We start from the raw sequence: 22,251 nt of genomic DNA on the forward strand, positions 1-22,251 counted from the left end.
GAAAAAAATTTAGTATTATTCCTTAATATCAAGTGTCCAAAAAAAAAAAGAGATTTTTTTCTCCCAATTTTCATCAATCCACAGAGACAAAAGTGCAAATTGGTGCATTATACATCTTACTGCCCAAAAAGTGACTCTAGTGGTGATAATCCTGATCAGACGAAGGTGACTTCACACACACGTGCTCCCCCCCCGTGTGAATGCGCTCACCTCCAACCGCCAGCGCACCAAACTATAAAAGCTTTAAGCATAGGATTACTCTCCTATCGACTTCCAAGCCTGTATGTGTCAGCAGCGTGTACAAACAAGCATGTATACGAGCTTCTCCACCGTCCTGGTCCCTCCCCTGATGACACTGGGCTAATCACATGTCTTCCTTAGGGGAAAGTGCAAAAAAGTCCATATTAAAACAGTGAAAATTCCACAAATGGATGTTGATGAACAATCAACAGGTGGCTCACAGGCGTTTTCTGACCCTTCTTGGTTGGGGGGTTGCACTCCCAGAGGTGAGCCTATACCCATTGGGGGGGGGGGGGGGCATGAGGGAGGTGATTCGTTGGTGGTCTGGAAGCTTTTTATTTATAGGATTTCACAATTACATTTAGTTGTTCATCAATCAACATCCATTTGTGGAATTTTCACTGTTTTAATATGGACTTTTTTGCACTTTATTGCACGGACATTTAATTATGCACTTTATATGTTGTTTTATTCAATGACTTTTGAGATTTGTTTATATTTCTTGATTCAGCGCTGCACTCTTATATATTGACAAAAATAAATGACTGATTGCGACCAGCATTTGGCCAGCCGTGTCAAGTTTTGGCAATATTTTATTTCACATGATCAATGGCTCCATCTACTGGCCATAATGCTTTATTGCACTTTTTAGGGCCCTTTCACACCGAGGTGCTTGAAAAATGCCTTAAAAACGCCCAGCGCTTTTGCCGGGTCTTTTTGGCGCTTTTGTCGTGCTGTCCCTATATGCAGACGATATGCTGCTATTCCTGAATGATGCTGGTTCATCATTACAGGGAGCCTTGGACCTGATGAATACATATTCAGTGGTTACAGGGCTTAAGGTGAATAGGAATAAATCTCTGCTGCTTGCTATTGATCTGGGGGCACAGGCGACGGCATCTTTGAATTTGCCATTAAAATGGGTGACAGAATTTAAATGTTTAGGTATACAGTGGAACCTCACATTATGAGCATAATCCGTTCCAGGAGAATGCTCGTAATCCAAAGTACTCCCATATCAAAGCGATTTTCCCCATTGAAGTCAATGGAAACAAAAATTTTGACTTCAATGGCATGCAATACCGCATGCGGCCACAGGTGGGGGGCACCGCAGAGCCTCGGAAACGGCCGGAAAGGCCCGAGGACACCTCGGCTGACCTCGGCAAACCTCGGAAAGACTCCGTTCCTGAGGTTTGCCGAGGTCAGCGGAGCTGTCCTCGGGCCTTTCTGGCGCCCCCCGCCCCACCTCAGGCCAAACGCGGTACTGCACACGCTTTGGCCTGAATTGTGCTCGTTTTGCGAGACAACACTCGCAAACCGAGTTACGATTTTATAAAAATATAGTGCTCGTATTGCGAAACGCTCGTTAACCGCGTTGCTCGCAATCCGAGGTTCCACTGTAGTAGTTTCATGACCGATTCGTGATTTTGTGCCACTTAATCTAACCCCAATAGTTCAGGAGGTTAGGAAATAATTAAAATCATGGGAGACTCTACCTTTGTCGTTGCTAGGGCGGATAGATGTAATAAACATGAAGATCCTTCCAAAATTTTTATATACCGTATTTAACTTTAAGAGGGAAGTTTCAGCAAAAAAACAAAAATTTTAAAATAAGGGTTAGTGCCCATTAATGCGGCCTTATCAGTGCCCATCTGCAGCCTCACCAGTGCCCATAAATGCAGCCTGATCCATGCCCATCTGCAGCCTCTAACATGCCCATCATTGCAGCCTGTTTAGTGTCCATCTGCAGACTCGCCTTTGCCACTCATTGCAGCCCCGCCAGTGCTGGATTACACAGATCCGTGGTCTCCTGTGTATCCGGCGCTCAGTGACGCACAGTCCTGCCCGGCTCATATGATGGACAGAACAGTGGTCCAATGGGGCGGGACTGAGCGCCGGATACACAGGAGATCGCGGGTGTGTGTAATCCAGTGGCGCTCGTCCCCTCCTTCCACTCCGATGCAGCAGGAATCAGCGTATAACATGCACAAAAACGATTTCCCCTGACTTTCAGGGGGGAAAAAGTGCGTGTTATACGCCGATAAATATGGTATATTTTGAAGTTCTCCACGGTGGTTGCCAAAATCTTTCTTTAAACAACTTCATAGTATCTTTACTTCATTTCTATGGAGGAACCAGCCACCTAGATATAAACTCACCACACTTATGTGCCTCTTGGAGCAAGGGGGATTGGCCTTTCCAGATTTTCATAAATATTATTTGGCAGTACAGCTGGTAATGGCAGTAGGATGGCTTAATCCAGATAAATATAATCCTTCTACAATGTTAGAGGCGCAGCAGTGGTACATTCTATTGAGGCACTTCACGCAGTGTTGTTTTGAGGCTTGAAAGCCCCGTATAATTTGACTCCCTCAATGGTAACAACTATTAGGGCGTGGAGAATCGGGTTAGTCTGTAAAAAATATCCCGAAATGACTATGTCCCCAAATACCCTCTTGTGGGGGAATCCTCAGTTACCCCAATCAAGCTCTGTTCCAGATCCAGGTGCCTGGGTTGAATTTTAGGGTTAAAACTATAGACCAGGCAGTGCCGGGAGGAAATGTGAAACCCTTTGTAAGAATAATGGAACAGTGGAATATTCCAGATTTTTTTCCACTATATGCAACTCTCTCACTCCCTTTCTGCTCAATTCCCACAAGGTCTTCCCCACCTTATAGAGTCCGGGCTAGAGCAAGTAGTTAGAAGAAAATCAATAAAGAAACCAATATCAGCTCTATATACCCACCTTTTGACAGCATTTTTATTGGATATGAGGGAGTTCTGGCAAAGATGGGAGAGGGATATCCCAGAGTTAGAGGAAGTAGATTGGGAAGATATATGGGGATTCCCCTTTCAGACATTGGTCTCTTTACGAGATAAACTCATACAATTTAAGATAACTCATAGAGCTTATTATACACCATATAGACTAAATAAAATAAGCCCATCAAATTCTCAGAACTGCTGGAGATGCGGACAGGTCCCAGGAGATTTTATTCATGTATTCTGGACCTGCCCGGCTATCGCCATGTTCTGGGCAGGAGTCATAGACGTGATTGTGGCAGTTACGTCTGTCGCTCTAGAACAGAGCATGGTGATTTGCCTCTCAGGATTAGTGGAAAAAAATAGTTATGCAGTGGCAAAGAAAACATAAATAAATGTATTACTTTTCTACGCGAGAAAGGCAATTGTATCCAACTGGAAGAAAACGGCTTCACCGTCACTAGCCTTTTGGAAATATCTAGTAAATAGTAATTTACCTCCATATAAAGAAAGGCAATTGTATTCAACTGGAAAAAAACAGCTCCACCATCACTAGCCTTTTGGAAATATCTAGTAAATAGTAATTTACCTCTATATAAAGATACATATTGAAACAGAGGAAATAAAAAAAAAATATGAGTTTTGGTCTAGTTGGAGAGCAGATCCTACAACTTCATCGGAACAGTCTATGGACTAAACATAAAGAAATGTGAATATGGGAGGGAAGATAGACAGGAGTGAACATGGGGGAAGTCTAGAGAGCAAGAACATTTAAGATAGAAAAGCGAGGGGGTATACAAACTACACCAAGATATGAGTTGATTGGGGAAGAATGAGAGTCTTCCTGTAATGCAATGGGTATAATAAAGTATATGTTGAAGCTCCTGCGTGAGCTGAAAATAGAGTCTAAATGTATGTGTTTTTATATGTATTTTGAAAAAAACAATAAATAAATAACATTTTTAAATTAGCGCACTGCACAGGAGTTTTTAAAGCGTTTCTGAAGCGTTGAAGTTGGCTACCAACCCCCTCCCCACCACCACTTTCTGTGCACTTCCTTCAATTTCGTGGACTGAAGAGAGAAGGTGGAGTTTGCTGAGGTGATGTTTGTGATTCTATATTGGGAAAATATCCTTAAAGAGGGAGTTCCGCAAAATTTTTCTTTCTAAAAGTCAGCAGTAGGGATGAGCTTCGAGTTCGAGTCGAACTCATGTTCGACTCGAACATTGGCTGTTCGCAAGTTCGCCGAACAGCGAACAATTTGGGGTGTTCGCGGCAAATTCGAATGCCGCGGAACACCCTTTAAAAGTCTATGGGAGAAATCAAAAGTGCTAATTTTAAAGGCTAATATGCAAGTTATTGTCATAAAAAGTGTTTGGGGACCTGGGTCCTGCCCCAGGGGACATGGATCAATGCAAAAAAAAGTTTTAAAAACGGCCGTTTTTTCAGGAGCAGTGATTTTAATAATGCTTAAAGTCAATCAATAAAAGTGTAATATCCCTTTAAATTTCGTACCTGGGGGGTGTCTATAGTATGCCTGTAAAGGGGCGCATGTTTCCTGTGTTTAGAATAGTCTGACAGCAAAATGACATTTTGAAGGAAAAAACTCATTTAAAACTACCCGCGGTTATTGCATTGCCGACAATACACATAGAAGTTCATTGATAAAAACGGCATGGGAATTCCCCAAAGGGGAACCCCGAACCAAAATTAAAAAAAAAAAAATGACGTGGGAGTCCCCCTAAATTCCATACCAGGCCCTTCAGGTCTGATATGGATATTAAGGGGAACCCCGGCCAAAATAAAATAAAAAAAATGACGTGGGGTTCCCCCTAAATTCCGGTCTGGTATGGATTTTAAGGGGAACCCCGCGCCAAAAAAAAAAAAAAAAACGGCGTGGGGTCCCCCCAAATATCCAAACCAGACCCTTATCCGAGCAAGCAACCTGGCAGGCCGCAGGAAAAGAGGGGGGGACGAGAGTGCGGCCCTCCCCCCCTCCTGAACCGTACCAGGCCACATGCCCTCAACATTGGGAGGGTGCTTTGGGGTAGCCCCCCAAAACACCTTGTCCCCATGTTGATGAGGACAAGGGCCTCATCCCCACAACCCTGGCCGGTGGTTGTGGGGGTCTGCGGGCGGGGGGCTTATCAGAATCTGGAAGCCCCCTTTAACAAGGGGACCCCCAGATCCCGGCCCCCCCCCCCTGTGTGAAATGGTAAGGGGGTTCTTACCCCTACCATTTCACTAAAAAACTGTCAAAAATGTTAAAAATGACAAGAGACAGTTTTTGACAATTCCTTTATTTAAATGCTTCTTCTTTCTTCTATCTTCCTTCATCTTCTGGTTCTTCTGGTTCTTCTGGCTCTTCTGGTTCTTCCTCCGGCGTTCTCGTCCAGCATCTCCTCCGCGGCGTCTTCTATCTTCTTCTCCTCGGGCCGCTCCGCACCCATGGCATTGGGGGGAGGCTCCCGCTCTTCTCTTCTTCTTTTCTTCTCTTCTTCTCTTCTTCTCTTCTTCTCTTCTTCATTTTCTTCTCCGGGCCGCTCCGCAATCCATGCTGGCATGGAGGGAGGCTCCCGCTGTGTGACGGCGCTCCTCGTCTGACAGTTCTTAAATAACGGGGGGGGGCGGGGCCACCCGGTGACCCCGCCCCCCCTCTGACGCACGGTGACTTGACGGGACTTCCCTGTGACGTCACGGGGAATGCCACAGGGAAGTCCCGTCATGTCCCGTGCGTCAGAGGGGGGCGGGGTCACCGGGTGGCCCCGCCCCCCGTTATTTAAGAACTGTCAGACGAGGAGCGCCGTCACACAGCGGGAGCCTCCCTCCATGCCAGCATGGATTGCGGAGCGGCCCGGAGAAGAAAATGAAGAAGAGAAGAAGAGAAGAAAAGAAGAAGAGAAGAGCGGGAGCCTCCCCCCCATGCCATGGGTGCGGAGCGGCCCGAGGAAAAGAAGATAGAAGATGCCGCGGAGGAGATGCTGGACGAGAACGCCGGAGGAAGAACCAGAAGAGCCAGAAGAACCAGAAGATGAAGGAAGATAGAAGAAAGAAGAAGCATTTAAATAAAGGAATTGTCAAAAACTGTCTCTTGTCATTTTTAACATTTTTGACACTTTTTTCGTGAAATGGTAGGGGTACTTATGTACCCCCCTTACCATTTCACACAGGGGGGGGGCCGGGATCTGGGGGTCACCTTGTTAAAGGGGGCTTCCAGATTCCGATAAGCCCCCCGCCCGCAGACCCCCACAACCACCGGCCAGGGTTGTGGGGATGAGGCCCTTGTCCTCATCAACATGGGGACAAGGTGTTTTGGGGGGCTACCCCAAAGCACCCTCCCAATGTTGAGGGCATGTGGCCTGGTACGGTTCAGGAGGGAGGGGGGGCCGCACTCTCGTCCCCCCCTCTTTTCCTGCGGCCTGCCAGGTTGCGTGCTCGGATAAGGGTCTGGTATGGATTTTTGGGGGGACCCCACGCCGTTTTTTTTTTTTTTTTTTGGCGCGGGGTTCCCCTTAAAATCCATACCAGACCTGAAGGGTCTGATATGGAATTTAGGGGGAACCCCACGTCATTTTTTTTTTTTTTAATTTTGGCCGGGGTTCCCCTTAATATCCATATCAGACCTGAAGGGCCTGGTATGGAATTTAGGGGGACTCCCACGTCATTTTTTTTTTTTAATTTTGGTTCGGGGTTCCCCTTTGGGGAATTCCCATGCCGTTTTTATCAATGAACTTCTATGTGTATTGTCGGCAATGCAATAGCCGCGGGTAGTTTTAAATGAGTTTTTTCCTTCAAAATGTCATTTTGCTGTCAGACTGTTCTAAACACAGGAAACATGCGCCCCTTTACAGGCATACTATAGACACCCCCCAGGTACGAAATTTAAAGGGATATTACACTTTTATTGTTTGACTTTAAGCATTATTAAAATCACTGCTCCTGAAAAAACGGCCGTTTTTAAAACTTTTTTTTGCATTGATCCATGTCCCCTGGGGCAGGACCCGGATCCCCAAACACTTTTTATGACAATAACTTGCATATTAGCCTTTAAAATTAGCACTTTTGATTATTCATGTTCGTGTCCCATAGACTTTAACGGTGTTCGCGTGTTCGAACGAACTCTTTTCCTGTTCGCATGTTCTGGTGCGAACCGAACAGGGGGGTGTTCGGCTCATCCCTAGTCAGCAGCTACAAATACTGCAGCTGCTGACTTTTAAAATATGGACACTTACCTGTCACAGGGTCCAGCGATGTCGGCACCCGAGGCCGAACCGTCCCTCGGTCCTCGGATGCTGCCGCCGCCATCTTCGGTATGGGAATCAGGAAATGAAGCCTTGTGGCTTACTTTCCGGTTCCCTACTGCGCATGTGCGAGTCGCGCAGCGCAATCCGAATGGTCCATGCTGTCTCTGGGACCCGTGTGTGTAAGGCGCGATGGGAAGAGGCATAGACTCCCGTGGGAGTCTATGCCTTGAAGTGGCTGCAAATACTCATCTTAGACAGGTATCTGCACCCCCCTCCCCCCTGAAAGGTGCCAAATGTGACACCAGAGGGGGGGAGCATTCCGAAAAGCGGAGGTTCAACTTTTGTGTGAACCTCTGCTTTAAACAGAGGCAGCGACGTCGCTTTTGGGTTCATCCCATCTTACAAGTGCACTCCTATAGAGGACAATTTGTGTTGCTCTATCAGAGTGCACCCCGAAAAGTTCAGAAATTACACTTGAATGAGCATTGCAACTTAAGTGAAATTCTTGATTTATATTGTTTGTTTGGTCTGCCCTTTTCACACTTGTTCGACCTGCCCTGCGACTTTGGAATGCAAAGTCGCATGACAATTTGTACTCCATGATTTCAAACAAGTATTTACTTCAAATCACAACAATGTCAAACTAGTCCCTAAATTCATTTGTTATGTCATTGATTAGAGTTGGCATAGGGTTAGGGTTAGCATTAGGGTTAGCATAGGATTAGGGTTGAATGAATGAATGAATGACTTGTATAGTGCTATCTATGCAAACTGAAGCGCCTCAGGGTGCTTTTTGCCACCGGTGTCCATCTGCGGTATAGCGCGGTCCTTTCCCCATGGGGTCCTGACACGCTTACAAACACATACACATACCACATACACATATTTGGCCAATTTTTTCGACAGGATCTAATTAACCTACCAGCATGTCTTTGGAGTTAGCATAGGGTTAGCGTTAGGGTTAGCATTAGGGTTCGCATAGGGTTAGGGTTAGCGTTGGCATAGGGTTAGCAAAGATAATTGGTTATGTAGTGTTAACAACTGACCTCTTTTCTTTTCCAGATTTGACTTTCTCCTTGAAATGATGACGCCTGCCTTGTTAAGACAGGATACGAATTGCTGGGATGCAATACCTCCATGTGAACGTTTACTCATAACACTCCGGTAAGTTTACAACTGATGATGAATAGATACTGTACATCCCCATGTAACTCAGTATCCAAAATCAATAGTCGCAATCCCCGAATCCCAATCCCCTAGTCCCAATCCCCTAATCTCATAGTCCCAATCCCATAGTTCCAATCCCCTAATCCCAATCTTTTAGTCCAAAAATCAAAAACAACAATCGTATACAATTTTTAATGCCTAACATATGCAAACAAATTTCTACTAACATGTGCATAATATACATGTCTTAAAACTTTCAAGTTGTATAAAATTTCCAAAAAATTGTCAATTAACACAAACTCAAACATATATTGCATAACATATGCAAACTAAATATCAATAACGTGTATAATATACACGGCTTTGTTAACGAAAATCGCCATGTTGTATAAAATTTAAAACAAACTTCCAGTGTTAGAAAACTATTAATATCAAACACCCATGAACACCCATGTTGTCAGATTGCAATTAAAGATCATGATATGATGGAGGTGGAGGATGTGATTCCTCTCAAGGGGGGAAGAGGGGGATGTTGGGCTTGCTGCCTTTACATAGGTCCTTCAAATGCCCCTCCCTGAGCACGTAGATGGTTGAAAGGGTGAGGAGGCAAAGCAACATAGCTTGATCCAGCAGTAGCAGGAGGATATGGCATTTGTCTTGGTTCAAATTAGGTGCCTTGTGGGATTAATTGGTCATTATATCTGGCTGGGTATTGTGAGGGACTGGAGACATCATACGTTTGGGGCTTGAGAGATTTTGATCCAGATCGCTTTTGGAATGAGAGTACAGCTCTCATTAACTCCATCTGCTTCTCACAGAATAAAGATGGATCAACATGATCCATCTGTGGAACCAAACTCCTCGCAAAGGAAGTATTTTACCCATGGTCACGTTGTTGGGTAGCTAGAAGGTTTGACAACATCAACAAATTCCTCATATTGTTGTTGTCTATTTTATTTTTTAGATTTCTGTTATTGTCTTGACGCCTGAGGCTCGGGGGATGTATTTTCCGGCGTTTTATCTTCGTCCTCAAAAAGTATTTGGGATTCTTCGACTTGTTCTGAGTCTTCTTGAATTAGGGTCTCATCCATGTCCTCTGCACTGTCTTTTTTTTATTTCTTTATTACAAAAAAAATTTCTTACATTGATACATCAAACACATTTCACATTCTTATTGTCCAGACACAGCAAACCTATACAATACATAAAATAACCCCACAGACACAATAAAAAAAAACACAACATACCCATCTCAGATCCAGTAACTTAACTATAGATACTTAACTATAGATACATTTTTATATAGCTTCCGAGCTTCCTGCCCCTCTGCACTGTCTGAGTCCATATTGCTTTCTATCATAAAAAAAAAAAAAAAATGTATCCATCCTTTTTTGCCACTAGAACTGCTTCTGATGGTCTTCTGCCTCTTGTACTCTCTGCGGAAGTTATTATGCATGGTTTTCCAGTGTGTTTTTAGGAGTTTAACTGCAAGATATAAAATTTATTATAATTTTTTTTACAGATATCTTGCCACGGGAAATAGCTACACATCATTAGGGAAGGGCAAACATCCGAACTAACGGCCCCCCTGAACCGTCCACAGTGCATTGCAGTGCTAAACAGTGCATTGCAAGCCTTGATTGGCTGAAGCAGTGAAAGCTTCAGTCAATCATAGCACAGAGCACTGTCAGAGTCATGATTTGGACACCGTCATCATTTATCCAATCATGGCTCATTTCCGCCCCGCAGTATAAAAGTATTCTTTCAATGGCAGCCATTTTCAGTGTGATTTCGGTGTGGAGAGAGATAGAACAGGGCTATGTTCAGTGCTATTAGTTAGTTAGTGTACTATACTGTGCTATTTTGCTTCAATTGTCAGTGTAGAATATTAGTTTAGTGTCAGTATAGGGATAGTGTGAGTGTAGTGAGGAGGACCATCATTTAGCTGTAGTAGAGTAGGGACAGCTCAGATAGTTTCACCGTAGTGTAGTGAGACCGTGTTAGTAATCTTGACATTAGTGTATAGCTAGAGGACAGTTTAGGTCAGTGTAGTAACAGTTGAACACTGCCTATTTGATTGCATTACTGCCAGTTTACTGCCATTTACTTCTGTGTGCGTTACTGCCAGTTTACCGCCATTTACTTCTGTATGCGTTACTGCCAGATTAACGCCATTTACTTCTGTGTGCCTTACTGCTAGTTTAACGCCATTTACTTCTGTGTGCGTTACTGCAAGTTTAACGTCATATAGTTGTGTGTGCGTTACTGCCAGTTTAACGCCATATAGTTTTGTGTGCGTTACTGCCAGTTTAATGTCATATCATTTTGTGTGCATTACTGCCAGTTTAACACCATTTACTTCTGTGTGCGTTATTGCCACTTTAATGCCATATAGTCTTGTGTGCGTTACTGCCAGTTTAACGCCACATAGTTTTGTGTGCGTTACAGCCAGTTTAATGCCATATAGTTTTGTGTGCGTTACTGCCAGTTTAACGTCATATAGTTCTGTGCGTCACTGTACGTTTGGCGCATTATACTGCAGTATATTATAGTGTATCCATGGAGTGCATCTGTGTAGTGTGAGTACTTAAATTAAAGTGCACCAAACACCACTTTACATTGATTAAAATGCATCTACGTATAGATTTCCATTTGCTTATAAGCACCGCCCCCTCCCTCTCAATAATGTCTGGGAGGACAAAAAAGAGAGGCAGACATTCCTTTGGCACTGTAAGGGGGCCAGCAACAAATGTGTCCACAAGCAAATGTGGACTAGGTGGTCAGTCCTCAGACAGGGCATAATTTCCTCTGTTTAGTGAGTTTGCCCATGCTATCCAGGCACAGCATGCAGAGGAGGTGGTGGACTGGCTTACTAAACCTTCCTCATCCTCCTCATCCTCTGCAACCCAAGCAGAGACAAGTGTGCAGTTCCCTGCTGTTGCCAGAGTAGATAAACCTACCTCCTTGTCCTCATCTATTCCTGCCATAGCCCCAACATCAGACATGGAGGAGTCAGCTGAGTTATTTGACCACAGCGTCAGCCACTTGCTCCTTAATGATGCCCAGCCATTAATGAATTCAGATGTTGGTTCTGAGGTTGAGAATGACAGGAACATGAGCCTACACTGGTAGACAAATTGGCATTCATGTTCCCAAAGCTGCAGCGTATTGCTAAGTTGTCTCCAGTGGTAATGATGATGATGAAGATGGAGGAGATGAAGATAATCATGATGAGGTCACTGATGTGACTCGGGTGCCAGATAGAGCAGAGGAGGAAACTGAAGGTGAGGCGGCACAACCCCAAGAAGGCTGACATCAAGAAAGAGTAGAGAGCAGCTATTCCATCACATTTTGCAGCTGTTATCTCCCGGTCCACTCCCCAAAGCTCAGCTGTCTGGGCCTTTTTCAGCACATCTGCAGCAGATTGCACTGTTGCTATCTGCAAACTGTGTCTCAGGAACATGAAATGTGGCAAAAACACCAGCCATTTGGGTACCACATGCTTAACAAGGCATTTAACGTCCAACCACTCAGCCCGTTGGCAAAAGCACCTAAAAGCCACACAAAAGGGGCACAAATCTGTCCCTCTTCCTCCTTACCCACTTCAATCTGCCCCTGCCATCCTAAGTCATTACCTCTCAGCAGCCTCCACTGACAGGGATGATGGTATAGTACAGGGTGTCCCAGATCCTAGCAGCACATCTGCCAGCAGCACACCACCAGCTGTAGACTGTAGCCAGCAATTTTCTCTGCCCCATTTGCTGCAGCAGAAAAAAAATACAGTCCCTGCCACCCACATGCCCAGCGTCTAAATGCAAGCTTGTCAAAGCTGTTGGCTCTCCAACTTCTGCCTTTCAGCATGGTGGATTCTGCCCCCTTCTGTGAATTTGCACAATGTGCTGTACCACAATGGCAGGTTCCCAGTCGCTACTACTTTTCACGTAAGGCTGTTCCATCTCTCTACCATCAGGTGGAAGGGAATGTTCTGGCATCGTTGGGCAAGGAAGTCAACCATAAAATCCACCTTACTGCTGACACGTGGTCTAGCAAGCATTGGCAGGGATGATATATTTAGTTCACAGCACACTGGGTAACGCTGCTTGCAACTTGAAAGGATGCAGGACAGGGCTCGGTGCTGCAGCTTGTTGTGCCCCCACGTCTTCATACAGCTGGTGGTGATGATACCAGACCTGTGAGCCCAACCCCCTCCTCCCCTGCCACCTCCATGCCCTCCTCTGCAGAATTGTCCTATGAACATCAGGTACCCCCTAAGAGTTCAAAGGGCTATTTCCAGAGTCAGGCTAAAGGGTGCCATGCAGTGCTTCAGCTGGTGTGTTTAGGGGACAGGAACCACACTGGAGCAGAGATTCTTGCAGCTCTGCAGGGACAGCTGGAGCCAGGAATGGTGATGTGTGATAATGGCTCAAACCTCCTGTCTGCCCTTAGACAGGGAAAGTTGACACATGTGCCATGCCTGGTGCATGTCCTCAATTTGGTGGTGCAGCGGAGGAGGACGTTCCAGATGCTGTCATCCTGAGTGACCCACGAGGAGTCTGCTTCTCAAGCCTCAGCAAATTTGAGGCACATGTGCAACCTCATGCTTGAAAGCCTGTGAAAGGACCCAAGAATACGTGGCATAAAAGACAAGGATGATTACTGGTTGGCAACCCTCCTTGACCACCGTTATAAGAGGAAGGTCTCAGAACTCATCCCATCCCCACAGAGAGTGCAGAAGATAAAATCTCTTGAGGACATGTTGAGGAGTATTTTATTGAACGTTTTTCCTGACTCCAGTAGGTTACAGTGTCATGGAAAACATAGTTTTGAGTCTTCTGTTGGTCAAGAGAGAAGCGTTGGAGAAGGCGTCTGCCTGAGTGAGGCATTTCGGAATTTTTTTAGTCCTCACCGCCCAGGGCTGTCAGCTTCCACATCCCATTGACAGTGTCTGCATCACATGGTGGGCGATTACCTCTGGGCCAAAACAGAGATGGAGAGCTTTCCAGCTGACGATCCACTGATTTACTGGGTCATGAGAATAGACCACTGGCCAGAACTTGCCCAGTATGCTATTGAGTTGTTGGGCTGAGGAGGTTTTGTTACTAATCATAGAACGCATCTGTCCACAGACTCCACAGACTCCGTGGACTGTTTGACTTTTATAACAAATGAATCAGTCCTGGATTGGCAGCTATGAAGCAAAAAGAACTCCTGCGCACAAGTGGATGACCAGACAGGTAGTACGACACAGGCCTTTCTGCCCTCAAGGACGGGGAATCCTAGTAGACAATGAGAGAGAAGAGAAGAAGGGGTGCACCAGCCTTGTGCATTATCTTTTATAAAAATATTTCTTGAATAAAATGATAAAAGGAAATAACTCACAAGCAATTGTAGAAGAAGACACAACGTGAAAATGCACCGACTGACAGCATGCGGTCTAGGATGAGCGATACCTTCCAAGGGTCGTGGAGGAACGCACAAGCATTACTACCAGCTGACGCGTTTCGAAGGGAACATCCCTTCTTCATCAGAGCTCAGCAGACAGCTTGCAGGGAAATGTCTTTTTTTTTGGCTTTATAAATGCAATTATTGCTGCAGCAGATTCTAGACATGGTACAGATCTGCCACTTTACAGGTAGACTAAGGGACCCCCCAGGGACTATATTGGAAGAAATTTTTAATTTTTATGCTTTCACTTTAAAAATCAAAAAATCACTGCTCATTTAACCACTCCAATACAGGGCATTTTCACTCCCTTCCTGCCCAAGCCAATTTTCAGTTTTCAGGGCTGTTGCAATTTGAATGACAATTGCACGGTCATGCCACACTGTACCCAAATGAAATATTTATAATTTTTTTCCTCACAAATAGAGCTTTCTTTTTGTTATATTTGATCATCTCTGCGTTTTTTGTGCTATAAACAAATTTTTTACTTTTTGCTATAATAAATATCCCAATTTAAAAAACAAAAAACAAAATTTTTCCTCAGTTTAGGCCGATACATATTCTTCTACATATTTTTGGTAAAAGAAATCACAATAAGCGTTTATTTATTGGTTTGCGCAAAAGTTAGCATCTACAAAATAGGGGATAGTTTTATGGCATTTTTATTTATTTATTTATTTTTTACTAGTAATGGCGGCGATCTGCGATTTTTATCATGACTGTGACATTGCAGCGGACATATCGGACACTTTTGACATCATTTTGGGACCATTCACATTTATACAGCGATCAGTGCTATACAAATGCATTGATTACTGTATAAATGTCACTGGCAGTGAAGGGGTTAACAGTAGGGGGCGGTGAAGGGGTTAACTGTGTTACTTAGGGAGTGATTCTAACTGTAGGGGGAGGGGATTCACAAGGGGAGGAGACCGATTGGTGTTCTTCTGTACTGAGAAAACACCATCGGTCTCCTCTCACCTGACAGGAAGTGGATCTGTGTGTTTACACACACAGATCCACGGTCCTGCTCAGTTAACGGGCAATCGCCTGGCAGTCATCGCGGCCGCCGGGCACGCGCATCGGCACCCGAAAGATCCCTCCTGCGGACGTCATATGTACATAGACGGGATGTGAAGTAGTTAAAAATTAAGTTTTTCACAAACTTTTTTTTTATTGATACATGTTCCCCAGGGCAGGACCCAGACTCCTATAACCATTGTATGCCCAATTACTTGCATATAAACCATCAAAATGGGCATTTTTGATTTTTTACATTTGGGTCCCATTGACTTTAATGGGATTTGTTACCGGTGTCTGAACTTTCACAGTGTTCGAAAGTTCTGGTGCGAACCGAACAGGGGTCCTTTCGGCCCATCCCTACTGAGGAAATCTGGTGAGTGCAGGGTGTCATGGACCCGCCCCCTGAGTAGGTGTCACCACAGTGGCCTACAATCACATTAATTCCATTCCACCACAAGATGTCCCCAGTCTTCTGAGATAAATGACACCCAGCATATATCAATGTAGAAGACTGAGGACAGCTGGTGAGTGCAGGGTGTCATGGACCTGCCTCCCGAGTAGGTATCACTACAGTGACCTACAATTACAATTAATCCTTTTCACCACTAGATGTCCTCAGTCTTCTTAAGTAAATTACACCAGCATATATCAATGTAGAAGACTGAGGGCATCTGGAGAGTGCAGGGTGCCATGGACCCACCCCCTGAGTAGGTGTCACCACAGTGACCTGTAATACCATTATTCCTTTCCACCACTAGATGTCCTCAGTCTTTCGAGATAAATGACACACAGTATCCATCAATGTAGAAGACTGAGGACATCTGGGGAGTGCAGGGTGTCATGGACCTGCCTCTTAAATAGGTGTCACCTGTAATCACAGTATGATTATATAATGAGTGACAGTGATGTCATCACAGTAGCATCATTGAGGACCACCCACTGCCCAAACCAAAAAGGAAGAGAAGCCTGCATGTCACATGACTGTCTTGAAGGCTATGGGAAAACGTAAATGTTAAAAACAAAGAAAAAAACTTTTAGATTGGGGTGGGAAGACCACTGCGGGAGTTCCAGCAATGGGCTTTGAAGTCCAGTTCCCTGTTTGGTCTGCAGTCCGGTTGTCACAATGATCTAGAGGTCACCAAGCTTTATGAATCTGAACTGAAACAAATGCACATCTGGTGAAATCTGTGAATATAATTAGTTTGGTCAACGAGGCAAGAAATGTTAGAGCCAAGCAACAAGCATTCCCAGAGAGAGGTCAGCAAGATCAACACCCAGCACTTCTCTAGTGACAGGTTCCCTTTATATCAACATAAATTTATTGAAATCTTATCTCCTTTCAGACACTCTGTCTATGATTGACACATCTGACCAATCTATGGGGTGCAGGGAGGAGTTACTTGGTATGGAAGGGGTGGGGCCTCTGTGACTTTGTCATTGCCTGTGTAGATTTCTGTTTGAGCTATTGAACTCTGCATACAGCAGGCAGTATGGAAATCCTGGATGCAAGAGGAGCCGAGGACTGGATATCAGAATACAAAGTAACCATCTGTAATATTTCATATTTAATAGAAATGATAAAAATACTTTATTTCATAGTCCTGACCAATAAAAATAAAATCTATAGAAGATGGTGACACATGGACATGATACATACTCTGGAGAGCAAGACCCGTATCGTGGGTGGAGTGTTCCTTTGGGTTAGGGTTTCCCGAACTTTTTATGGTATTTATAATTTATCACAAGAAACCCTCCTGACGTCCCTTGTGTTAGGTCATCTTTGACTGTTCATCCGCCCATTTCTGAACATCCTTCTCATCTGAAGCTCCGCCCATAATCATCTCTCCTCCATCATGGCTGGGGCTTCCTTCGTTTTCTGATATTTCAAAGAGACGGTTCTGAAATGGAGGACAAGAAGTGTCAGAAAATATGTCACATGGCCAGAATCCTTCCACTAGGACATGAACCCTGCCCTGTATAGATCTGACGTTTCTCTCAGTCCTCTATAGATCTGGACTTACCGTAATTCCTCCAACCCACAGGCCACCAAGGCCGCCTCCAGCTCCTGGAATTTATCACCCTTTAGTCTGTTCCCTGATAGGCTCAGTCTCCTTAGTATCTGGTTCTCTCGTAGTCCCAGTGCCAAACCGGTGCAGGAATCATCTGTCAACTCATTATTACTTAAACTGGAGAAAAGAAGAGAGAGAATTCTGCCAATTAATGGAAAGTCAGACATCAGATGATGAAATACAGAAGAGGGCTGGAGTCTTCAGGGACCATGAATAGAAGATGATGAGAACATTTATGGGGTCTGGTCTCCTCAGGGATTATGAATGGAAGATGGGGATGGCATTTGTCAGGTCTGATCTCCTTACAGAACATATATGGAAGATAGGGAGGACAATTATCAAGTCTGGTCTCCTCAGAGAATATGAATGGAAGATGGGGAGGACATTTATCAGGTCTGCTCCCCCTTTAGAAACTATGAATGGAAGATAGGGATGGCATTTGTCAGGTCTGGTCTCCTTACAGAACATGTATGGAAGATGTGGATGACATTTACCAGGTCTGGACTCCTCAGGGAATATGAATGGAAGATGTGGAGGACATTTACCAGGTCTGGACTCCTCAGGGTCTATAAATGGAAGATGAGGAGGGCATTTATTATGTCTGGTCTCCTCAGAGACTATGAATGGAAGATGAGAAGGACATTTATTAGGTCTCTTCAGGGACCATGAATGGAAGGTGGGGAGGGCATTTATTAGGTCTGAACTCCTTAGGCACCATGAATAGAAGATGTGGAGGACATTTACCAGGTCTGAACTCCTCAGAGACTATGAATGGAAGATGAGCAGGGCATTTATTAGGTCTGGTCTCCTCAGGGAACATGAATGGATGATAGGGAGGACATTTATCAGATTTGGTCTCCTTAGGATAAGGGGTGAGCTAATGGTTCAGTCTGAACCAAGGTTTAGATCAAACTTAAGCTTTTCAGGAATATAATTATTTACAGTATCTCACAAAAGTGAGTACACCCCTCACATTTTCGGAAATATTCTATTGTATCTTTTCATGTGACAACCCTGAAGATATGACACTTTGCTACAATGTAAAGTAGTGAGTGTACAGCTTGTATAAGAGTGTAAATTTGCTGTCCCCTCAAAATAACTCAACACAGTGAGTACACCACTAAGTGAAAATGTCCAAATTGGGCAAAAAGTGTCAATGTTTTGTGTGGCCACCATTATTTTCTAGCACTGCCATAACCCTCTTGGGCATGGAGTTTAGCAGAGCTTCACAGGTTGCCACTGGAGTCCTCTTCCACTCCTCCATGACAACATCACGGAGCTTGTGGATGTTAGGGACCTTGTGCTCCTCAACCTTCCATTTGAGGATTCCCCACAGATGCTCAATAGGTTTTAGGTCTGGAGACATGCTTGGCCAGTCCATCACCTTGCTCTCAGCTTTTTTAGCAAGGCAGTGGCTGTCTTGGAGGTGTGTTTGGGTTCGTAATCATGTTGGAATACTGCCCTGCAGCCCAGTCTCCGAAGGGAGGGGATCATGCTCTGCTTCAGTATGTCACAGTACATGCTAGCTTTCTAGGTTCCCTCAATGAACTGTAGCCCCCCCGTGCCGGAAGCACTCATTCAGCCCCAGACCATGCCACACCCACCATCATGCTTGACTGTAGGCAAGACACACTTGTCTTTGTACTCCTCACCTGGTTGCCGCCACACATGCTTGTCACCATCTGAACCAAATAAGTTTATATTGGTCTCATCAGACCACAGGCCATGGTTCCAGTAATCCATGTCCTTGGTCTGCTTGTCTTCAGAAAACTGTTTGCGGGCTTTCTTGTGCCTCATCTTTAGAAGAGGTTTCTTTCTGGGATGACAGCCATGCAAACCAATTTGATGCAGTGTGCGGCGTATGGTCTGAGCACTGACAGGCTGACCCCCACCCCTTCAACCTCTGCAGCAATGCTGGCAGCACTTATATGTCTATTTCTCAAAGACAACCTCTGGATATGACGCTGAGCACGTGCACGCAACTTGTTTGGTTGACCAGTTTCAGGGTCTTGGCAATCTTCTTATAGCCTAGGCCAACTTTATGTAGAGCAACAATTCTTTTTTTCAGATCCTCAGAGTTCTTTGCCATGAGGTGCAATGTTGAACTTCCAGTGACCAGTATGAGAGAGTGAGAGCGATAACGCCAAATGTAACACACCTGCTCCCCATTCACACCTAAGACCTTGTAATACTAATGAGTCACATGACATTGGGGAGGGAAAATGGCTAATTGGGCCCAATTTGGACATTTTCACTTAGGGGTGTACTCACTTTTGTTGCCAGAGGTTTAGACATTAATGGTTGTGTGTTGAGTTATTTTGAGGGGACATCAAATGTACACTGTTATACAAGCTGTACACTCACTACTTTACATTGTGGCAAAGTGTCATTTCTTCAATGTTCTCACATGAAAAGATATAATAAAATATTTACAAAAATGTGAGGGGTGTACTCACTTTTGTGAGATACAGTAATTACAGTATAATTAAGCTGTTTTGGGTTAAAAGATGTCAGAGTGAGTGTTTTGTTTCAAATGCCATTTAATGCATTGACATACCTTCTTAGACCCTGTCTGTTCAGAAAGTATGGTCACCTGCTGACTAGACACCATCAACAGGCAGCTGAACTCTTTAATAAGTTACACAAGTTGAAACAAATACAAATTTACTTATCACGAGCACAGTACAGAGGGTATTTTTCCAATCATTTGAAGTGTAAGAAGACAATGACTTTCCGAAGCCCTGTCTCTGCAAAGAACTAACACTGACTGAGGAAACATAGAAAAATCTGGAAGGGTCAAGCCGCGACTGAACTAGCAATAAACAAGAGGGGAGAACAAAGGGAGATACCAAATCACATAAGTAAACAAGCTGTAGTGGCCATGACCACCACTGGATGTCGGCATACATCAGCAGAATAATACCCAGAAACAGTTCAATACAAAAACAGAAAAATACATAGAGGTGGGACAGAACAGCGAGGCTTGGTCTGGGCAGACTCTCCTGTGATCTAGCCCATAGAATAATAGTTTAATGAAATCTGATGTCATCAGATTGCAACTGATTTGTTTGTTAATTTCTTGTGGGGATCATTGATGAGCTCCATTGGCTGGCACCTGAAACTAAAGAAGTGGGCAGATTGCGGGCAGCGGAATTTGATAACATTGGAGATCTGTGTTTTTGTGACTAGAGATGGGCCGAACATTCCCCTGGTTCGATTCGCAGCAGAACTCCCGAACAGGAAAAAAGTTCTGACCCAAACCACAAACTCTATTAAAGTCTATGGGACCCGAAAAAGGAAAACTCAAAAGTGCCCATTTTGAAGGCTTATATGCAAGTTATTGGCCATAAAAAGTGTATGGGGACCCGGGCACTGCCCTAGGGGACATGTATCAATGCAAACATTTTTTTTAAAATATCATTTTTAAAGGAGCAGTGATTTATTGATGCTTGAAGTGAAAGTGAAACAATAAATAATGAAAAGCTCCTTTAAATATCATGCCTGGGGTGTCCCCTTAGTCTGCCTGTGGCACATCTGTACTGTGTATAGAACCAGCTGCAGCAATACTGACATTTATAAAGAAAAAAATGATTCACATCACATTTAAATTAACTTGCAGTTGCAATTGCCAGCTGGCAATAAATAAAAAGAAGAAAAATATGGCGTGGGGTCCTTCCCCAGTCCACACCATGCCAAACTAAAAAAAAATGGTGTGGGATTTCAGACTTCAGACTTCTTATCCGAGCACGCAACCTGGCAGGCCAGGAAAGGGGGTTGAGTAATCAGTGCCCCCCCTTATGACCCATACCAGGCCATATGCCTTCAACATGGGGGGGGTGCTTTGGGGCAGGGGATCATGTTGATGGGGACAAGGGCCTTTTCCTAACAACCCTGGGCGGTGGTTGTGAGGGTCTGTGGGCGGGGGCTTATCGGAATCTGGAAGATCCCAGCCCCCCTCCATGTGAATGAGTATGGGGTGCATTGTACCCCTACACATTCACCAAATAAATTGTCAAAAATAAATAAGGACAAAAAAAAACGTTCTCCGAATCCCCACTTGTATGACCACTCATCATCATCTGTCTCGTATATCACACTGTACTCAGTCTGGTGATGGGACTAGTTGGATTATTTAATCTGAGGAATATTAGATGTAGATATTTTATAGAGGAAGCTCCTACAAAGGTCTAGTAGGATCCTATTGAAGGACCAGATTCCATTTTGTATGACCACTCATCAGTCATATGTTCTGTACTGTACATCACACTGTCTTCAGTCTAGTGATGGGACTGGTTGGATTATTTAATCCAAAGAATATTAGATGTACATGTTGTGCAAAGGAAGTTCCTTTTAAAGGACTAGTAGTATCCTACTGAAGGACCAGATCGCTCTTGTATGAACACCCATCATTTATATGTATCACACTGTACTCACTCCAGTTCCTCTATCCGGCTCGTGGTAAGAGCTTCCATCAGGTCCCTGAGATGAGGTCCCTCCAGATTGTTCCTGGATAGGATCAGAGTCCTCAGGGTCTGGTTATCTCTTATTCCCAGTGCCAGATGGGGACAGGAACTATTTTCCAAGTCATTATTACTCAGACTGTAGAAGAAAAGCAGAATTAGAATAGATAAAATCAATGTACCCTCCAGAGATGTATGTTATATCCCTTCTATGAATGGAACCCGCTATGTTATATCAGATAACATGTGTTCCTGTGGAGCACGGGCACATATTTACTTGCAAAAAAAGCCGTTTATAACCCTTCCGTTTGGAACCCGCTATGTGTACCGTGTATTGTATGTACCCTCCAGGGAGTCATTTTTAATCCCTCATATGAATGGAACCCACTATGCTTACTGCACTGAAATATTTTATCATTTTACAGGAATCTGGTACATATAATGTTATGCAAAAAAGTCAGAATGTTACATGTTTCTGTTCTATCCAGGCACCTTTCATGTATTTAAAGATTTTAGTCATGTCCATCCTTTCCCTTCTTTACTCAATACCCGCAGTTCCCCCAATCCCTCCTGATATGTTTAACATATAACAGCTTCAACTCTTCTGGGAAGGCTGTCCGGTTCTGTTCTGGCAAGGACAAAAGTATTGGGACACCTGCCTTTACACGCATATGAACTTTAATGGCATCCCAGTCTTAGTCCGTAGGGTTCAATATTGAGTTGGCCCACCCTTTGCAGCTACAACAGCTTCAACTCTTCTGGGAAGACTGTCCACAAGGTTTAGGAGTGTGTCTATGGGAATGTTTGACCATTCTTCCAGAAGCGCATTTGTGAGGTCAGGCA

The 22,251-nt window shown here is 44.3% G+C and overlaps 1 protein-coding gene across 1 annotated transcript in view; it reads right to left on the minus strand.

Moving 5' to 3' along the window:
* Positions 1-8,591: 8,591 nt before the first annotated feature.
* The window catches only part of LOC141121640 (NACHT, LRR and PYD domains-containing protein 3-like), an 80,987-nt gene continuing 67,327 nt past the window's right edge, over positions 8,592-22,251 (minus strand). The window contains exons 12-14 of the mRNA XM_073611290.1: positions 21,383-21,547; positions 16,901-17,065; positions 8,592-16,777 (exon numbers count right to left, since the gene is read on the minus strand). Coding sequence (XP_073467391.1) covers positions 16,717-16,777; positions 16,901-17,065; positions 21,383-21,547 — 391 coding nt within the window. The 3' untranslated portion in view covers positions 8,592-16,716. The remainder of the gene's footprint in view (positions 16,778-16,900; positions 17,066-21,382; positions 21,548-22,251) is intronic.

This window comes from Aquarana catesbeiana, unplaced genomic scaffold, assembly GCF_042186555.1.
Source record: "Aquarana catesbeiana isolate 2022-GZ unplaced genomic scaffold, ASM4218655v1 unanchor228, whole genome shotgun sequence".
NCBI lineage: Eukaryota > Metazoa > Chordata > Amphibia > Anura > Ranidae > Aquarana > Aquarana catesbeiana.